General features: G+C 52.8%; 1 protein-coding gene across 1 annotated transcript; it reads left to right on the top strand.

The window, feature by feature from the left end:
- Positions 1 to 876: 876 nt before the first annotated feature.
- Positions 877 to 19,631, top strand: LOC311513470 (antimicrobial peptide NK-lysin-like). Its single transcript, XM_084615341.1, has 7 exons — positions 877 to 1,081; positions 13,999 to 14,144; positions 15,521 to 15,651; positions 17,840 to 17,950; positions 18,237 to 18,408; positions 18,733 to 18,868; positions 19,413 to 19,631. The coding sequence occupies exons 2-6, from the start codon at positions 14,090 to 14,092 to the stop codon at positions 18,744 to 18,746; spliced, it is 483 nt and encodes a 160-aa protein (XP_084471467.1). The 5' UTR covers positions 877 to 1,081; positions 13,999 to 14,089; the 3' UTR covers positions 18,747 to 18,868; positions 19,413 to 19,631.
- The last annotated feature ends 648 nt before the right edge of the window (positions 19,632 to 20,279 follow it).

A 20,279-nucleotide genomic window follows, 5' to 3' on the forward strand; every position in this document is an offset into this window, starting at 1 on the left:
CCCGCCCCTCCCCCCTTCCCCTGCCCAGGACACACCCATGCCCCCCCCTCTGCCCTGGACACACCCCATGACCCCGCCCACTGCCCAGGACACGCCCCCGTGCCCCACCCCTGCCCTGGACACACCTCATGGCTCCGCCCACTGCCCTGGACATGCCCCTATGGCCCCGCCCCCTGTCCAGGATCACACACCCCCGGCCGCTCCCAGGTGTTGTGTCCCCAGCTTGGACGTCCCCAGGCTCCATGGGGGGGTTACTGCCCCCCCATGCTGGCTCTGCAGGGTCTCCAGTGTAGACAAAGCCTGATCCTTTAATCGTTCTCGTGGCTCTTCTCTGACCCCTCCCCAGTTTCCCAGCCTCCTGCCTGAATTCACTCTGCACCAGCCTGTGGCGTCTGCTGCCCTGGGCAGCTCAGGGTCTCCCTGGGAGAAATGCGCTGTCCCTAGCAGTGCTGCCTGGAGGCCTCTGACCCTCTGTTAGAGCTGGGGGCGGGGAGGCTACTCGCCCTACGGCCTTCGAATCAGTGGGGTGTGTCCCTGCTAAGCCCTGAGTCCCTCCTGTCCCTTGCGCTAACACTTGTCTTCCGTCCCATGTGCTGGGGCCTGAGCTCCCTGCTGCGGTGAGACCCCTGAGCTGTGTGATGGGCCAGCAGCCACAGCGCCTTGGGATGTCTCGGCACAGGGGGAAGGCGTCCCCGAGACAGCACAGAGCAGGGTGGGAGGCAGCAAGCGAGGTTCTTCACACCTCCCCTTCTGCTGCTCCTCACTGTCGGCAGGAAATTCATGTTTCTCGTCAGACCCCCCAAGAGATAGGAAGTGGCTGAGAGCAGCTGTAAACTAGAGCTCTGCGCCCCTGGCCTGCTCTGGAGATTCGCTCCCCCCACACCCAGCTCAGCAATGCTAAGAAGCCCAAGGGAGGCATATCCTTGCCCCACTGTGCTGCCTAGTTAACCTCTGCGGGCCTCCCGCGGACTGGCCAGGATTCCTCCCTGCTCTGTCCACGCTGCAGCACGACCGGGATTGTGCCACCGGTTCACACCGCAACCAACAAGCTGAGTTGCCCCGCCGAGCAAGTAGGCTCACGGTAGGTGGTGGGTGTTTGCGTGCACTAGTGCATCCTGGGAGGGATCCAGTCCCATAGCGTCTCAGTGAAGGCGTGTATGGAGGGGACATACAAAGCAGTATCAGCAGCAGGGGCCACCCCGGGCAGGAGGGCTGACTGGCCAAATTGGGTACTTGGGCACAGCAAGAGGTCTCCTCTACGCTGTCAAGCAAAAGCATGCAGAGCCGGGTCCCTGTGGGACATGTGCACATGAAACCAAAGGAACTTAGGCCCCGAATTGTCTTTGAGGATCTGGGTCTTAATCCCCCCTTAATCTGGGTCTTAATCTCAGTTCCATCACTGTAAAATTCAAATCACAGTTGTGCCCCTCCCCACCCCCCTTGGTCTGCTTTAGCCTATTCAGACCGTCCCTGCCCTGGAGAATTGACAACCTCTGGCATGAAGCACTCAGCACAACGAGCTAATACACTAAATGGACAACTGGAGTCCGAGGTGTGGTACGCACAGGGACGGGGTGAGGCGCCGGCCTGAGGGTCCACCCTAGAGACTCGACATGCCAAACGCTCGTGGGCCAGAGGATTTGGGATCTGTCGATATTTTCTCGTGCACAGATGGGTAAGAAGGGTCGGTGGGCAGGTCCCAGCAGATGCGGCCCCGACGGAACTAAACCAGCTGCTACATTGACTTAGTTCTGCACCCACCCAACGGGGCTTTCAGTGACTGAGCCGAATCAAGCTGGAGACAGACGTGGTGCAATTTCTGCCTCAGCCTGTGAAACCAATAAATCCGCCTCCTTCAAGGGGCCCCTACACACAGCGGTGCCGGCCCGCGTGTGTCGGTTACCAGACGCCCCTAGGCAAGGGCCTGCCAACAGGCATGCAGCCTCCGGCTCGGTGGAGGGCTGGGCAGTGATGAGCTGCCAAAATCTTAACAACCGGTTCCCTCCTCACCCCACGAGGGGGTTGTGGCCCACTCCCGCCCCCCGGGACTCCTGCCCCATCCAACCCCCAGCGTTCCTTGACGCCCCCCCGCCAGGACCTCTGCCCCCTCCACCCCCCCCGTCCCCTGACTGCCTCCAGAACTGGGCAGGAGGGTCTCGTGGGCCACCGTAGTGGGTGCCCACCCCACCCCTAAGAGCCAGAGGCACCTGCCGGGGGGCGAGGTGCGGAGTCCTGGCGGTGCTTACCTGGGGCAGCTCCCAGGAAGCATCCGGCAGGTCCCTCTGGCTCCTAGGGGCGGGGGAGCGTAGCTGGGGGGGAGCAGGGGGAGGGGCCGCTCCCCCCACTGATCACATCAAAAGTGGCACCTTGGACACCGACTCCATGGGTGCTCCGGGGCTGGAGCCCCCACAGAGTCGGTGCCTAAGGTGCCACTTTTGGCCGGTCAAATTTAGAAGCCCTCGCGGGACAACCGGTTCTAAAAGGGCTTCTAAATTTCACAAGCGATTTCTAGCGAACCGGTGCGAACCGGCTCCAGCTCACCATGGGGGCTGGGGAGGACCAGCGTCCTTGGCAGGGCTGGGTCAGCAGCTGGGGACCTTGCAAAACCACCGACCCTTCTTACCCATCTCTCTGCTTGTGAGGGTATTAGCCAGGCCTGTGCTCTGATAACACTAGCAGGCCTGGGAGGAGTTCTCAGTCTAGTTGGGTGGTTAGCTCTTGATCCAGGTCTCTGTGGCCCCGATGGCATATTCACGGCCACTCCTGCTGTAGTAAGTAACCCTGGCAAAGGGGTTCTTTTTAAAGGATGCTTCCTCTGCAGCATTTGCAGCTAGCTTGGAAACAGACCTTCTACCTGAGCCTGGCTGGTCTCTGGATTCCCCCAGTACCTTCCGTCAGCTCGGTGGCCAACGAGCCATGTACCAGCTGGTCAAAGTGGGGCAAGAGAAAGAGACACAACTTTGTTGACACCTTACATGGCTGCTTCTTGAAACAGCTGATTTTAGAGCCCAGGAGAGGAGATGCTCTGCTCGTTCTTGGCTCATTCCTAAGTAACCTACAGGAGTCAATTGATGTGGTAGCTCGCTGAACCACTAAGCAATATTGGTCACAACATGCTAAGTGCAACATCTTCGGGGGAGGAACTGTCTCAAAACCAGCAGCTGATGTTACATTTAAAAAGGAAGATTAAAAAACCAAACCAAACTGAGGACGCTCGCCCCAAAGACCCTGAAGCCCGAAGCAAGGAAGTGAAATGCTTTGATTCAGCACGGAGGCTACTAAAGCATCCAGGACAGCATATTTCTAAAGAGGCGAACAGGAAAGCAAGAAATCTGGGTACATTTCAAGGTTCAAAAAGTGAGCTGAGGCAAACAGGTATCTTCCTGAAAACCAGACATCGACCCTTTGAAGCCAACAGAAAACAGTCAAAGGCATCCACGCACATAACAAGAGATTCTCAAAGCAGGAAGCTTGCGGGAGGATCGGTGGGGCTTTGCTGGCTCGCCAGGGCTAAGGGGAGCAATTAAGAAGGACGATGGCATTGCGTCAGTCTTTGCCACTGAGGCTACAGGGGAGAAAACCTACTCCAGAGCTTCTCTTTTGGGTAATAAACATGAGGCACGAGCAGCGAGGGAGGTGTGGGAACAAATTCATAATTTAAAGGCCTGCCCATTAAGGCTGGACAGAAGGAATAACTGAACTCTTCACACACTTATCAGTTACTGGTCCCCAGGGCCAGCTGGGGCTCATTAAGGCCCCGATTCTGCAGTGTGCCAGGAGACCCCCCCCCGGATATTGGGGTTGAAGCGCTCTGAAGAGGTTGACAAATGCAGAGGTTGAGTGGCCAGCAGCAGGGGCGCGAACGTGCCTATCTTTGAAAAGGTTCCACGGGAGAACCAGACTCTTATTGATTATTTGCATTGTGCCAGGTGCTGTACAAACACACAACACAGCCGTACTTCAGGACTAGGCAAGTCCGGACTAGGACTAGGCAGAGAGCCGTGCTTCAGGATGATACTTCAGGATTGGGGTCATAGCAGACCACAAGCTAAACGTGAGTCAAGAGCGTAACACTGTTGCCAAAAAAGTGAACATCCTTCTGGGCTGTGTTAGCAGGCGTGTTGTAAGCAAGACACGAGAAGTAATTCTTCCGCTCTACTCCATGCTGCTTAGGCCTCAACTGGAGTATTGGTTTCAGAGGGGTAGCTGTGTTAGTCTGTATCAGTAAAAACAACGAGGAGTCCTTGTGGCACCTTAGAGACTAAGAAATTTATTTGGGCATAATCCCACGAAAGCTTATGCCCAAATAAATTTCTTAGTCTCTAAGGTGCCACAAGGACTCCTCGTTGTTTTAACTGGAGCATTGTGTCCAGTTCTGGGTGCCACATTTCAGGAAGGATATGGACAAATTGGAGAAAGTCCAGAGAAGAGCAACAAAAAAGATGAAAGGTCTAGAAAACATGACCTATGAGGGAAGATTGAAAAAATTGGGTTTGTTTAGTTTGGAAAAGAGAAGACTGAGAGGGGACATGATAACAGTTTTCAAGTATGTAAAAGCTTGTTAGAAAAGGAGGGAGAAGAATTATTCTTCTTAATCTCTGAGGACAGGACAAGCAGCAATGGGCATAAATTGCAGCGAGGGCGGTATAGGTTGGACATTAGGAAAAACTTCCGAACTGTCAGGGTGGTTAAGCCCTGGAATAAATTGCCCAGGGAGGTTGTGGAATCTCCATCATTGGGGATTTTTAAGAGCAGGTTAGACAAACCCCTGTCAGGGATGGTCTAAATCATAGGCGCCAACTTCTAATGGTGCCAGTGGGTGCTCGACCCTCCTCTGCCCCCGCCCCAACTCCACCCCTGCCCCGCCTCCCTCCTGCCCCCATTCCAACCCCTTCCCCAAAGTCCCCACCTCAACTCCGCCCCCTCCCTGCCCCTATTCGACTCCTTCCCCAAATCCCTGCCCTGGCCCCGCCTCTTCCCCACCTCCTCCCCTGAGCGCACCACGTTCCCGGTCCTCCCCCTCCTTCCCGGAGCTTGCGCTGGGAGGTAGGCGGATGAGCAGGGACGCGGCGCGCTCGGGGGGGGGAGGAGGAGGAGAAGGGGCGGGGGGTGAGGGGAGCTTGGCTGCCAGTGGGTGCAGAGCACCCACTGATTTTTCCCCATGGGTGCTCCAGCACCAGAGCACCCATGTAGTCAGTGCCTATGGTCTAAATAACACTTAGTCCTGCCTTGAGTGCAGGGGCCTGGGGTAGATGACCTCTGGAGGGCCCTTCCAGTCCTGTGAGTCTATGTAATTGGTCACCAGGGACCAATGAAGGAAGTTAAGTGCATTGCTGGGAAGCGAAATGATTTAGCTCATCAATTTTTCCCGCTAAGGGTGTTGCAAGAATACCCACTCTGCACCTGCTGTTTCCTGGTAATAAGGATGAGGTGTTGTTAGAGACCCACGTATCGGAAGAAGAGATACGGGAATAAATTGATTGTTTAAAAAGCAACAAGTCACCAGGCCCAGATGGTCCAGCCAAGAGTTTTCAAGAGCTAGAGGCTGAACTGCCGGGAAAAGGTGTTATACCAATAAAATAAAAACCAGCAGGATCTTATTAAAGGGAAAAAGGCAAAATACCACATTTATTGTGAATACAGAAAGAATCATAGTAAGCAGTTAGTTATAGCTATAACATGCCATTCAATCTCATATTTAGTCACACATTCATTCATACAAACACACACACACAGGTTCTGCAAGGTTGTTATCATAGTTACCAGCCTTAGAGTTGCTCATGCCAAGCCACTGGCCAGGTGGCCTGGACATGAGGAGGGAGCAGGGCCTTGTCAGATGCTCATCTGATGCTCCTGGAAGTTGGTTTGCAGAATCAGACCCCAAAGTTCTCATTTTTTAGAGTCTATTTTTATAGGAATTTCTTCCTAGGCCAGTCTATGGGAATTGCTTCATCATACTGTTGCTGAATCAATCAGCAGATAGCACATTCCTGACGGCTCCAAGATGTTATCTTGTTCTTTGGTTCTCCCATTCTTGAGGCTGTTGGGTGGATTCCAGTCTGCCCACCGGGGGGTCCTCTGGTTATTTCCACTTGATGCCTTCTTCAGCCGATGGACACTGGATTCTTAGGCTGGCACCTCCCTGATCATTCAGTTATTATCCACACCAAGCATCCATCCACATACATCCTCTATCTCTATTTTAATGACAATTGTTAATACAAGGAAAGGGCGGGGAGTCTCTGGGTGCTGTTTCTGTTGTTAGAATATTGTTTTGAGTCTCTCTCTCTGTGAACTGCTTTGAGAACAGACTCGGTCTTAGAATGTACTCACACAGTTAGCAGCTTGCAAGTTTCACACACAGAGGGAGAGAAACAGTACCAAAAACCAAGAGACCTCTTAATTAGTAATACCCTGGAATTTGAACTATGGGGAATCAAACTCATTTGTGATTTTAATACAGAACTTCTTTAATATGATCCAACATAATCCCCCTTTTGACACTAAGATTTATAATCGTCAGTGTCACTTTCTATGTAGCCTATTCAAGAGAAAGTACTGTGAGGCAATTTGAGTTTGTGATTCCAATTCATGCCACATACATGATCCTAGTGATGTATCTTTACTACAAGGTTCTGGGGCAACAGGCAAGGTGAGACACACCCACTTTTGAGGAGTCCATTTGGTACAACCTCTAGTGTCCAATAGCTCCCTTCCCTCCCCAGCCCACTGGCTCAAGGTCCAGGGTAGCCAGAAGGATCCCATGTGTAATATGGGGAGTGGGTTAACCTTCAGTACCTTTGCCTCCAGGGACTGTTGGTGTGCAATTTTGACAACAATTTCTCCCATTAACAAGGCTGGTTTACAATACTGGAAACATATTGCATCCATTCATATTGATAAGTGTCAAACAATGATCTCTTTCTTTTTTAACAAATGCATCAAACCCTTAATATTTCCCAATATGACCCAGAACATTTTGTGTTCCAAAGTAGCTAGTGCAAGTATCTGCATTTCAGTGCATCCCATAGCTATGGCTGTGTAGATTCCTATTTCTAATTTTTTTTTTCTTATGGATAAGCCATGTGGTAGTATTAAGCCATTACTAAAGATTCCATCGGCCTTTTAGGTTACCCAGACCAATTTGGACCAAGTCTACATTGGCATGTACTTGTTTTTGTATCAGGCTGTCCTGTAGCTGGGACAGAAAGCTTAATTTATTTTTAAGTTCCTGCAGGTCTTCAGTATTTTTTTTTAAACACACAACAGTGCTAGCAACAAGACAAAACACAAGACAAAACATAGAACACAAAACACAATTTCTATTGCGACAGTAGATTCATGGTATTGGGTTGCTTTTCAGCTGGCATCAGCTTTTCCTGATTTTCTGAAAGACAAAAAGAACATGTTTCTACCCCTTTTGGGGTGGCAGATTATTGCTTAAAATATTTCTTTTACAAATACCCTTGCTGATTGCAGGCAAAACAGAGAAATTGCCCCCATATTTTCCTGTTTTTGTTCTATAGGCAGGCCAGGTTTCAATGGCTTTTATCTTTTAAGGGTTATGGGGAAATTATCCCACTGTTTAGTCATTAAATCCCTGAGTTTTCCTTCTTATACAGCAGACCAAGTTTATAATGTTTTTCCTGCTGTGTTAAGCTTTAAGTTTTATTTACAGGTAATAACTGAGAAGCATCATTACCATATGACCTTAAAGGATTTTTCCAAAAATCATACACACTATACGTTGTTACAGGGATACTTATTATCATTAAATTTATTAAAATTATCTTGTTATCCCATGCCTTTTATTTAGACAATTTGTTTGCTGACCAGGTATGTCCTTTATCCGCAGCTCCTTTGTGCTGCTAGTTCTTTCCTTCATCATTTAGGTAATTTGCATTTTCACAGAAACTTCCTGCTTTTGGATTTAAAGCCATCAGCAGCTCAGAGAGTCTATCTTAAAAGGGACACAATCAACTTTCACCAGAGTTTTGATTACTTTTAACTTCTGCTTCCAAAACACACAGCAATCTGAAAAAGAAAACCCAACCTATTGTGGCTCCCTTTGGAGCCCTAATAGCATTTTAATTAAGTAGCATGGTATGTTTGCATTTCTTTTGCCCCTTCTACAATATACCCTGCACATGTTCTGGGGCAAATGCACATTCCTTCCATAGCTTAACTTCTATAACATTATCCAGATCCATTTTTACATAAGGTGTCACTATTTCTTTTTTTGCTTACAGAGTTTTCATGTACCTTTATCAAAGTGACAGTCTGATTACTCAGAGCCATTTTAAGACTCAGTGTTTCTAACATTGCTTCTTTTTGTTTTGTGCACCTCACCCTTGCTGTTGCTTCAGAGAGGCACTGTCTTTTTTTAATTTTTTTTTTTACTACAACTCTCATCTGCTATTTTGTTACAAAAACAAACAAACAAAAAACAAACAAAAAGAATCCAAAAATTTTTTTTTTTATATTCTCCTGATTTTGACTGCCCTGCTGCAGCCACAACTTAAAAACATTTTAAATTTTGTAAAGCATTGAGTTACCTTTTAAGGGTTAAATGCCAAATCCCAAAGCCAAACAACACTAATTACCTGTGTCTAGCAAAAAGGTCTGTCAGTTTTGCAACTTTGAATTAAAGAGTCAAATGGATTTTTAGTGGCATTATTTAAAACAAAAACAAAACTAACTGGTCCTTAGAACTTTACGTATTTACACACACTCAGACAGACACATACACATTTTCTTTTCCTTAACATCCCTTCCACATTGCTCTGTTTTGTACATCTTACATTCCCTTTATACATTTGAGGCAGTTAAGTTCCAATAGAACCCTCTTATGTTCTTTTAGCAAATTTGACTAAATTGTCCAGTCAAATGATTTTAATCAGATAGTTTATTTTTGCCTGGCTAATTTACAGACATTCCTTTGGAAAAGGGCCCATTTTTCTTTCAGAATGGCTGCAAAGAAACCAAGAATGCTCTTTCTCTAACACTTTTCCTTTTTAACATTTTCGGTTAAAAGTTTGGGTGAAATACAAAGTTTAACTGCTTAATTCCCTCCAGCCTCTGCAGAGTTAACTTTTTTTTTTTTTACTCTCTTTTCTCTTTGTAATTATGCCTGGGGGTGCCGTACATAGGACCTTCTCCCCCTTTACCTGCCTCCCTCCAGCCTCTGCAGAGTTAACTTTTTCACTCTTTTTGTATTCCTGGAGTGCCTCTTTCACTATTTTCAGCTGGCTTTGGGTATTTGTAGCCAGCACCTTCCAATTGTCTGCTCCCTTTTCCATTTGTGCCTTTTCCTCTTTACATGAAGACAAGCGGAGGGAAGAATCCTTACATGCCTCCCACAACAACCAAATTGCTGCTGCATCTCTTTTGGCAGCACTAGAAGGTTTGTATATGAGGATATACTGAGCCAATCTATCCTCTAGGTCTGAAATAGTGCAGACATCAGCTAGGGCTTGTTTAGTCCAAGGACTGTGCCCAAATTTTTGAAGGATTTGTTTAAAAGGTGTAATTTCTTTAACAAAAGGTGAGGTTGGAGTTCCTTCAGACTCCATTGCTCCCTCTGGTACTGGCTTACCCTGTTTTCTTTTAAACATCTTAACATGAATATTTCAATCTCTTTGTCACTGCTGGTATTACTTAGCAAGTGACACAGCCTAGATTCTGAAATCATAGCTTAATCTATGCGTTTTTCCCCTGCTACCTTCCCGGAGGCCAGCAGGTCCCCTGCTACCCTCCCAGAGGCCAGCAGGTCCGGTTAACCTGTTCTTCCCTGCTACCTTCTCGGAGGCCAGCAGGTCCCCTGCTACCTTCTCGGAGGCCAGCAGGTCTGGTTTAATCTGTTTTCCCTACTACCTTCTCGGAGGCCAGCAGGTCCCCTACTATCTTCTCGGAGGCCAGCAGGTCTGGTTTAATCTGTTTTTCCTGCTACCTTCTCAGAGGCCAGCAGGTCCCCTGCTACCTTCTCGGAGGCCAGCAGGTCTGGTTAACCTAATAGAAATGCCTAGCGGTGTGCACACCAATATTTACAATAACTGAGGTTTTTTACCAATATTCCCCCTTTCGCATTTCTCCACCAAAATGTTATACCAATAAAATAAAAACCAGCAGGATCTTATTAAAGGGAAAAAGGCAAAATACCACATTTATTGTGAATACAGAAAGAATCCTAGTAAGCAGTTAGTTATAGCTATAACATGCCATTCAATCTCATATTTATTCACACATTCATTCATACAAACACACGCACACAGGTTCTGCAAGGTTGTTATCATAGTTACCAGCCTTAGAGTTGCTCATGCCAAGCCACTGGCCAGGTGGCCTGGACATGAGGAGGGAGCAGGGCCTTGTCAGATGCTCATCTGATGCTCCTGGAAGTTGGTTTGCAGAATCAGACCCCAAAGTTCTCACTTTTTAGAGTCTATTTTTATAGGAATTTCTTCCTATGCCAGTCTATGGGAATTGCTTCATCATGCTGTTGCTGAATCAATCAGCAGATAGCACATTCCTGACGGCTCCGTGCTGCTAGATGTTATCTTGTTCTTTGGTTCTCCCATTCTTGAGGCTGTTGGGTGGATTCCAGTCTGCCCACCGGAGGGTCCTCTGGTTATTTCCACTTGACGCCTTCTTCAGCCGATGGACACTGGATTCTTAGGCTGGCACCTCCCTGATCATTCAGTTATTATCCACACCAAGCATCCATCCACATACATCCTCTATCTCTATTTTAATGACAATTGTTAATACAAGGAAAGGGCGGGGAGTCTCTGGGTGCTGTTTCTGTTGTTACAGAGTATTGTTTTGAGTCTCTCTCTCTGTGAACTGCTTTGAGAACAGACTCTGTCTTAGAATGTACTAACACAGTTAGCAGCTTGCAAGTTTCACACATAGAGGGAGAGAAACAGCACCAAAAACCAAGAGACCTCTTAATTAGTAATACCCTGGAATTTGAACTATGGGGAATCAAACTCATTTGTGATTTTAATACAGAACTTCTTTAATATGATCCAACAAAGGAGGCAATCTCTCCTGAAAAGCCGCGCCGGTCGCCAAGGATTGAGGGGGGTAAGCACTGAATCTGCATTTAAGGAAGGCCATAGGCGTGAGGTGGGGAATTACAGAGCAGTGAGTAATCCGTCCCGGGCAGAGAAACAGAGACAGCACAATCAAACCTCGGGAAGGTGGTGATGTGATGGGGGCTAGCCAGCCTGGTTTCTGCAAAGGGAACATACTAATTCTTTAAACAGGTCAGTACGGTAGTGGGCAAAGGACAGCCGATTGACGTGGGACTTTCACAACATCCCTCCCAAGAGGCTGCTGAAGAGGGGGAGTAGACTCAGGGCGAGAGGCGAAGTATTGTCAGAGATCATATTTGGTCTGGTTGCCTGCACAGCCGTAATTCAGCCCCGCCATAGCTGCACCGTCCTGGAGCACCTCCTTGTGGCATGCCCAGTATTTCATCCACTCCGCCACTCTCTCTGGACTTCACTGGTCTAGGACAGCAGCGACGAGGCCCTCCGGCCAGGTAAAGCTACCTTTCTGGGGTAGCGACGTCCCCCACGAGCGATGTCCGGTAACACAGCGTCTTCCTTCCCTACCGGGTACCTTTTCAGCCTCACATGTCTTCCAGAGCAGCCGCTCACAGGGCTTCCCTCAGCAAGAGTCAGACCCAGCCAAAAATACAAACTAAGCAACTTCCACCCATCAACTCCCTTTACCGGCCTCCTGCCAGGCCCTTCCCAGAGAACAGGGACTCCTCCCAGCTGGCCTTGTAACTCCTTCCTGAGCCTGACCAACCCTCCAGGGTGGGGCTCTCTGGGTCTAATTAACACTTCTCATTCCGTGTGGGTCATCAGCAGGGTTGGTATCTTAAGCTGCACCCCACAGACCTCTTGAGCCACTTGAGCTAATGAGTAACTCTCGGTAGTAGTAGGTTGTTATCCTCTGTGTCCAGCTACTGGGTGCGTATTCTGCTTTATCAGCAGGTTTCACAGACCTGTGCTTCTAACAGAGGAACGCTGAAATTCAGGAGCCTTGGGAGGGGAATGTTCTTTAGAGGGAATAGCCCCTTCTGCCCTGTTACCCCCTAAGACTGACCCTGTCTGCCCCTGTCCCCTCTAGCTTGTCCCTGACAGTCTCTTTGCTGGTGTCCAGCACCACAGTGCAAAGCACCAATTGCAGGGAGAGTCCTTCTTAGCTCATGCAGCCTCGGGATGGAACATGCTCCCTCGCTCTGTGGAGATGGTACATCCTCAGTGCACATGAAATCTAGCCACCCTACCAAACCCTAATAAATCCCACGTGAGCGTGTGCAAACTGCAATTTTTCAAAGCCTTGCAACTTGGCCAAAGTTGGGCGAATTTTCACATGGGCAGCACAAGGCACAACTCTGACCCGAAGGTGATCTCTCCACCAGATTTCAAGCCCCCGCTCCAAAGCATGCAGAATCTAGGGCTTCTCAATGAAACCGCTGAAAGAATTTTTTTAGTTGGGGGAAAAAAACTGTATATTTTTTTCCACTTCATTTGGAGAAACTGCTGATCCATTTTTGTTGAAACTTTCCCCCCAAAATTCAATCTGTGGCAGACACCCAGCATGGAAAATTTCAGCCGGAAATATTCAAATTTGGCAAAGTTCTAAGCATCTGAAAACAGGCTCTTATCATGGGACGTGTCAGCCGACCTTAACTACATGTGTTGCTACCTGTAATAATAATTGGTCTAGAGACAGGAGAGTGGGAACCCAGCTTCTGTTCTCTCTGTCGCATAACACAAGAACAAGGGGGCATTCGATGAAGTGAAGATGCGGGAAACCGATAAAAGGAAAGAGTGTTTTGCACAATGCACGATTAGACTGTGGAACTCTCTGCCACAGGATGCCAGGCCTTTTTCAAGTTTGAAACAGGGATTGGACATTTATATGGCTAGCCAGAATATCCGGAGTTCATGTTAAAGCTAACATGCATTAGGGGCAGACCTAAACGGGGGCCAGGTTATCCCACATCTGCTACCATAGGGTACTTACTCCTTCCTCTGCAGCATCTGATGCTACCACTGTCATGGACGGGCTACTGTGCTGGCTGGATCTCAGGATGATCCAGTTTGACCGTTCCTGTGACTTGCAAAAAGCCTTTGGCAAAGTCCATAACAAGAGGAAATCAATCACTCATAGATCGGAGGGGCAAAGATCTGGTACAGCTTGGAAACTGGCCGACTCACTACTGATTAATTTTCGTGATGACCATCAGTGACCGGCAGGTGCCACGGGTTGTGGGGGGGTCTATACTAGGTCCAGCTTAGCTCAGTATATTAGAAGGTGTCTCAGACGATTTGATCATGCCAGATATAACTCGCGGTGGACCCATGCCACAGCGCCTCGACGGGACACCGGTGCAGTGACGCCAGCTTGGACCAAAGCAGCTGGGAACAAACGGAGATGAACCGCGGGGTTCTGCTCTCTGAGTGCAGAGGCCACCACTCGCCTGTGAGCGAACAGGCGGAGGCCCGGGCTGGAAACCACCAGTTGTTTCTGCAGTTGTTCCCACCTGCCTGGCGCTGAGCTGTGGTCTCCGCCGGGGGCCGACCCCCCCCAGCCCGGGTGAGTCAGAGAAGCCAGCGGCTGCAGTGAGGAGGCTGGGAACTGGGAAATCACCCCAAACCCACCCAGCTGCAATGGAACATGGTTGGGCTCCCGACCCGGTGCAGCCTTGCTGACACGAACAGGAGCGGGCCCGAAGGGGAAGATACCAGGGCCCCAGGGATGGGGAGCAGGGAGCCCACGAAGGAGGCAGGGGGAGAGGAAGCCAGCCCCCAACAGAGCAGAGCCGGTGGTGGTGGCTGCCTTCTGTGTCTGGTTAGTTTCTGTGGTGAGCATCTCTGCAGAAAGCCAGGGGCGTAGGAGGAAAGAAAGAGCAGCAGGGGTCGGAGGGAAGGGGGGCGGCAAGACCTCAACACTCCTTTTTAAGGTCTCTCTGGCTTTCAGATGCTCCTACTGGCCCAGCCAGACCCCTCCGCCTCCTTCACTTGGGCTATAAAAGCGACTGCGAGAGCTCTGGCCGGCCATTCCAGCTTCAATGGCTCCAATGGCTTCGATGCTCGGCCTCCCATTGCTCTTCGCTGTGGCCACAGGTAAGAAGCAAGGGAGGGGTAGGCTTGCTTCCCACCCCACCCCCCATGTCCATTGCCAGGCCCCAGCCGGGAGCAAGCCAAGAGCACCGAAGGGTTTTAGGAGCCAAGCGCTGCTAACAGGCAGGTGCATCTGCTTCTGGGCCAGCGAGATGGGAGGGGGCAAACGTCGTTATCATGCGAAGGGCTCTGGGGTTTGCCGGCCGGCCAGCTGCAGGTCAGGCCCAGCCACGCTGGTTAGAACGACGATTCAATCCATTTGCTCGTTTCGCTTGCGCCCCGGCTGCAGGGATCAGGTGATTAGATCAACGTCTCCGCTTTCCTTTCAGAAAAAAAGGGAGTTTCTCGCTTTTGAGGCTGAAGAGAAACACGTGGACCCCAAAACTTGCCAGCCCCAGAAGGCCAATAAAAATACCCCCCCTTATTAATTTGAAATCTCATGATTTTGGAGGTCAGATTCCTGGTTTTTAGACCCTCGGGGCTGACCGCTATGGTCCCTGAGCTAGAAGACCCCACAGAGCATGTCACCAGAGTCGGGCAGGAAGGGAAGCCAGTGAGCTGCTTTCAGATTTCCCTGCCTCTTCCTTTGATGCCTCTGATCTTGGGTATTATCAAAGGCAGGATCCTGGGTGGGCTGGGCCCTGGTTCTGCTCTGGTCTGGCAGGTCCCACCACGTTCCTATGGACAAGGCCCCACATATTGCAGTGCAGCTAGACCATGTTTGCATAGGTCGTCAGCTCCTAGGGCAGGGGCTGTCTTTTTGCTGTGTGTTTGTACATTGCCTGGCATAACAGGGTCCTGGTCATTCAAATACATTATCATAATAATATAATGTTCCTCTCGAGGATTTTGGGATGCTCCAGAGAGCAGCAGATCCTGCTTAGCCCTTCCTTTTGGTATCTATTACTAGAAAGGCTCCGTTTGATTTCTTGCGCGTTAATGGACAGGCTAGTGAATGACTCACTGGGGCAGACCCGCCCCCCCCCCCCCCGACATAACCCCATGAGAATGAACACAGTCACGCCCAGGAAGACACTGGTTCTGTACATCCCGAGAACCTCTGATCCCATAGCCTGCCCTTGTAGGGTCTCTTTGTATCTTGAGACAACCCATCAGCAAGGTGGGGCCAGCATTGCCCTAGTGAGACTGACACACGCTGCTTGCAGAACCTGTTGTTATCTAGAGCTGAAGATTTACCCAGCTGAATGGCAGAAAGGCTGACTGACCAGCTGTGGGGCTGGCCGTGGGGACAGAGCGTGACATACCAGATATGGGTTGGGAGGTGACGTTCTCCTGGGGGAAGCGCTCCTGGGCCAACCAGAGGGCGTTACAGGTCCACAGGGCTTTGCCCCCCTCCCACTTGTCTCTTTGTTGGGCAGCGTTGGCCGGGCAAGATTTGGTTCCCACGCGATGTTTGCAAGGACCCAAGTTCTGGTGCCAGGATGTGGCCACGGCTGTCACATGCCAGAGGGAGCAGTACTGCACGAGCCTCTGGGCCGCCGTTCCTCTGGTGAGTACTGGAGCCGCGTCCGTCTCTCCTCCCCCTTTCCTCGGGGGGTGCTGGAGCCATGTCCGTCTCTCCCCCTCCCCATTTCCATGCCTTGTCCCTTCCCCACTGGCTGCCCATGCAGGGAGCGAGGGGAGGGGAACTGACTGCAGTTGGGTGACAAAAGGTGGGGCAAGGGGCAGTGCGGAGGGACGCTGGGTGCCCAGCCTGGGTGCTGCAGGTGCTTGGGGGCTAAGGGAGGGATTCTCTGGGAGCGGAGCTCAGCAGGGCCCAGAGAGGGGCCTCAGGAGACACAGGGAGGAAATTTCCTGAGCTCTGGGCTGCGGTGGCAATGCACCGGGTGCAGAAGGAGTTGGCTGGTTTGGCAATGGAAGGCGGGGGCCTGGATGAGTCAGAGAAGCTGGGGAGGAGCGGAAACCCCCTTCCCTGGTCTTCTGCTCTGCATGGCTCCCAGCCCAGCTACCTGCACCCGCCTCCCAGTCCTGCAGTGCCCAGGTGGAGCAGGGAGAGGGGGTCAGGGCAGCTGATGGAGCGGAGCCAGGAACGATCCCTGCTGCGGGAGCTGCTTATGGCTGCAGCGGAGGTGGCAGGAGCCGCTTACGACCCACGGGGGGGGGGGGGGTCAGTCCAGCCAGCTGCCCCCCTCCTCTCCTTGCCCCCCAGCACCAGGGAGGAGCTGAGGTAGCTAGTGAGGCAATGGCAGGAGCCAGCCACTGCAGCAGCCCTTCCACTCCATGGCCCAACGATTACGCCCTCTGCTTCTGACCCCACTGCCCTCCCTTATCCCATCCCCCTTGATCCCCACCCGCCCACCCCAGGCCAAGATAGGCAAAACTTCGCTCGTGTCGGTGAGGAAGGGTGGCCCAGTGGTGGGCGCCTAGCCTGCCCTGCCACAGGCTCCCTGAGTAACCTTCAGCAGGTCACTGTGTCTCTCTGTGCCTCAGTATCCCTCCCTGTAAAATGGGGCACATAGCACAGCCCCGCCTCCCGGGGGAGTGGGAGTGGGGGTTGAAAGGATAAATGTAGAGCTGGGTTTTTTTTCCCCCATGCGAAATTTCAAGTTTTCAGCAAAAATATTGAAAACCCTCATATGTCACTTTTGCAAATGCCGCTGCAGTGCCTCATGGGAGTTGTAGTTCGGGTGCCTCAGGCCCTCAGTCTCCTTTAGGCACTGACTGGACGACATCTCCCATGATGCACTGCAGCCTCACCTCTTCCTGCAGCTGCCTCCTCTCCCCGGTGCCTCATGGGAGTTGTAGTTCGGGTGCCTCAGGCCCCCATTCTCCTCTAGGGGCTAACTGGACTACATCTCCCATGATGCACTGTAGCCTCACCTCTTCCTGCAGCTGCCTCTCCCCAGTGCATCATGGGAGTTGTAGTTCAGGTGCCCCAGGCCCCCATTCGCCTCTAGGGGCTAACTGGATTACATCTCCCATGATGCACTGCAGTCTCGCCTCTTCCTGCGGCTGCCTCTCCCCAGTGCATCATGGGAGTTGTAGTTCGGGTGCCCCAGGCCCCCAGTCTCCTCTAGGGGCTGACTGGACTACATCTCCCATGATGCACTGCAGCCTCGCTTCTTGTTGCGGCTGCCTCTCCCCAGTGCATCATGGGAGACGACGTTCCGCGGGGGAGCCCGGTCCGTAGAGGAGGCTGGAAGCAGGAAGCACCTGACCTGCTGCTCCCAGGAGACACTTCGGCATCGACATATTGTGGGCGCTCCGTTTCTTTGGATGAACAAGCGGGAAGCAGATGCTTTCCGGGGAGCATTTCGCTGAGTCAAAACCCCAGTTTCCCCCTGACCCGCAGCTTCAAGGGGAGCCGTTCAACCAGCCCTAATAAACACACTGACGATTGCGCGGCGCTCGGAGATGGCCTTTGGGGGCAGGGAGTGCGTCATTTTGTTCTGCGTCTGTGCAGCGCCTGGCACTGGGGCCCTGCCCCATCGCCACCTTCCTCAGTGCTCCTGCGCTGCGAATAGCGACTAGGAATAATAATTAGGGCTGGACGAGCGATTGAGATAGATACTGGCGGGGATACTGTTGTCCTGTGGTCAGAGGAGGTAACAGTCGAACACCCGGCCCAGCCCCGCTGAGAACCCCTCTCGGGCTGGGCGTCGTACCCGGTTAGTGCCGCCCTGGGCCTGGCCGCACTGGGTCCTGGTCCCATAGCTGCACGGTTCTCTCTGGGACAGTGGGATCAGCTGGAGGAGGAAGACGAGGCTCGGCCCCCCGCCAAGAAGTGCACGTTCTGCACCCAGATTGTGGATAAGCTCAAGTCGTTAGCTGGCGATGATCCCGACGACGTAAGTCACCCAGTGCTGCTTGCACTGCGGGTTGGCCTGCCCAGTGGTTAGAGCAGGGGGAGGCCTGAGGAAGTGTGTGTGGGGGGGGTGAGGAACGGTGGGATGAGGAGGGAGAAGATGTGGGGGGGAACGGAGAGGGCGTGACGGTGATGGGAGAGTGGGGAAAGAGAGGGAGAGATGGGGAGCGGACCGGGGGATGAGTCCCTGGCTGATGGCGAAGTTATGGGAGAGCAAAGGGTGGGCGGAGCGCGGTGCCATAGCTCACGGGCCAGGGGTCTCGCCGCAGGACGCGATCAGCAAGGCCCTGAACTCCGTGTGCAGGGCCGTGGGCAGACGCCAGGCCCGGATGTGCAAACTGCTGCTGAAAAAGTACAAAGATCAGCTCACGGATGGACTGCAGAATGGCGATGAGGCCGGAGATATCTGCACCAGCATCAAATGGTGCAAGGAACCCCCAGGTGAGAGCATGAAGGCCACAGTTCATCCCCCACGGGAAACTTCGGGCCAGGCTCCTCGGGGCTTCTCCCAGAAACATGGACTGGGCTGTCCCTCTCCGGCCCAGCAATCGCCCCCACCCCAGGAACTGTCCCCTGCAGAGTTCACCCCCTCCCGCATCTCCAGGGATCCTCCCCCGACTTGTTCTTCCCCCATCCCCGTGATTATCCCGCTAGGGCTCAGCTGTCCCCTGGCCCAGCTCTGAGGTGCCGCACAGAGGATGCCTAGGCCTGCCTGCCCGGGGGGCTGGAGCTGCTCTGACCCAGAAACGCTGGCTTTCCCTCCAGAGTTCTCGAACTGATGCCCGCCGCTTTCCCCGAGGCCATGCCAATTCCCCAAAGCTTCTCGCTGCTGCTGCTGATGATTGTGCCCACCTGCACTGCACAGAACTGGCTGCATGGAGCATGGCATGGGGCCAGCTGGGTACGTGACGCCCCCAAGGCAGATCCCTGGGCTGGGGGAGTGGGACCCACCGGTGCTCGGGTCTGACCTATGGCACCGTGTCGCTGGAGCAGCAGCCGGGGCTCCTTCAGCCCGGCCCAGCCCGGTGGGTGCTGCGGTGTCTCCGGGGCCCACGTGCTCCTTGGTCTGTGATGCCCTGGGCGGGGTGGCTACACATCGGGGACCGGCAGAGCTTAAAGCAAGAGCTCACGGCTCCACCGCTGGGGCTGCCCCACGCTCATCTCTAGAGATCGGGCACGGAGCGGGGCCTGGAGCACACACTGATGGCTCCATGTGCCCACGGGGATGGGTGCTCTGGGGACCCGCTCACCAGTGGGTGCTCCGAACACCACCCAGGGGTATGAGCCCCAGGCAGTGCGGGCAGCGGGGGGCATATGGGGGGCTAGCCCAGTCGGGGCTGTGGAGGAGATGGGGGGGTATAGCCTGGAGCTGAAGGCAGAAAGCAGGACCCTTCCTGGCTAAGCTCACAGGCTGACTGCCCCACGCTGCTGTCTCCCTCATCCAGGACTGCTGCAGGCCGGAGCAGATAACCCGAGGACAGCGGCTCTGCCAGCCCTTGGCCATCAGCTTGGCTCTGGCAGTCTGGCATCTCTTCTGCTGGATATCGTGGGCCGGATGCTAAGCTGGTGCATGTGGGCACAGCTCCAGGCCATGCCGATTTGCACCAGCTGGGCATCTGACCCTTCCTCCACCCCACTGCTTTTGGCTTCCTTGTGAATAAAGTGCTTTGGACAACTTGTCGCTGGTTTCATGCCCCTGCTGGGCAGGGAGGGCGGGCAGGTGGAAACGAGCCTTTCAGCCCCAGAGCTGCTGATGCTGCTTGAGAAGCATTTGTCCCAGCCACAATCCTGCCTCTCTCTGGTCCAACGTCTGCATTTCCCTCCTGCGCTCCTTATCCCAGGGGCCCTGATGGTGTCACGGGCTGGCCGCGGCTGGGGGTGGGGGGGGCCTGGCCCCTGGCCCCTGCAACTCCTTCCCCCCTTGCCCGCCAGACCAGAGCTGGGAGCGGGGAGCAGGAAAGGGAGCGGAAGCTGTTGGCTCAGAAGAAGACGCGCCTGAGGAATGGTGAGCGCAGGAGGGGAAAGTGGCCACCAGCAAAGCAGAAACCGCCCCGGGTTCCGAGCTCACCGTGGCGGGAGATAAGGGACGGGGTGGGACATGGTGACTGTTGCATGTTGGTCACCCGGCTGCCCTGCGCAGAGGAGCCTCTCAGGCCAGGAGACGATCCTGTGACAACCCTTCCTCTGCTGTGCCGGGCAGAGCCACCCCCAAGGTGTGGACAAGGGGCCTCCCCGGGGGCCTGAGCTTCGGATTCTCCCCCAGGCTGGTTCCCGCAAGGGCAGATTCCCAATGCCCCCTGCCTCCATCACGG

This window comes from Lepidochelys olivacea, assembly GCF_965140295.1.
Source record: "Lepidochelys olivacea isolate rLepOli2 genome assembly, chromosome: 26".
Classification (NCBI taxonomy): Eukaryota; Metazoa; Chordata; order Testudines; family Cheloniidae; genus Lepidochelys; species Lepidochelys olivacea.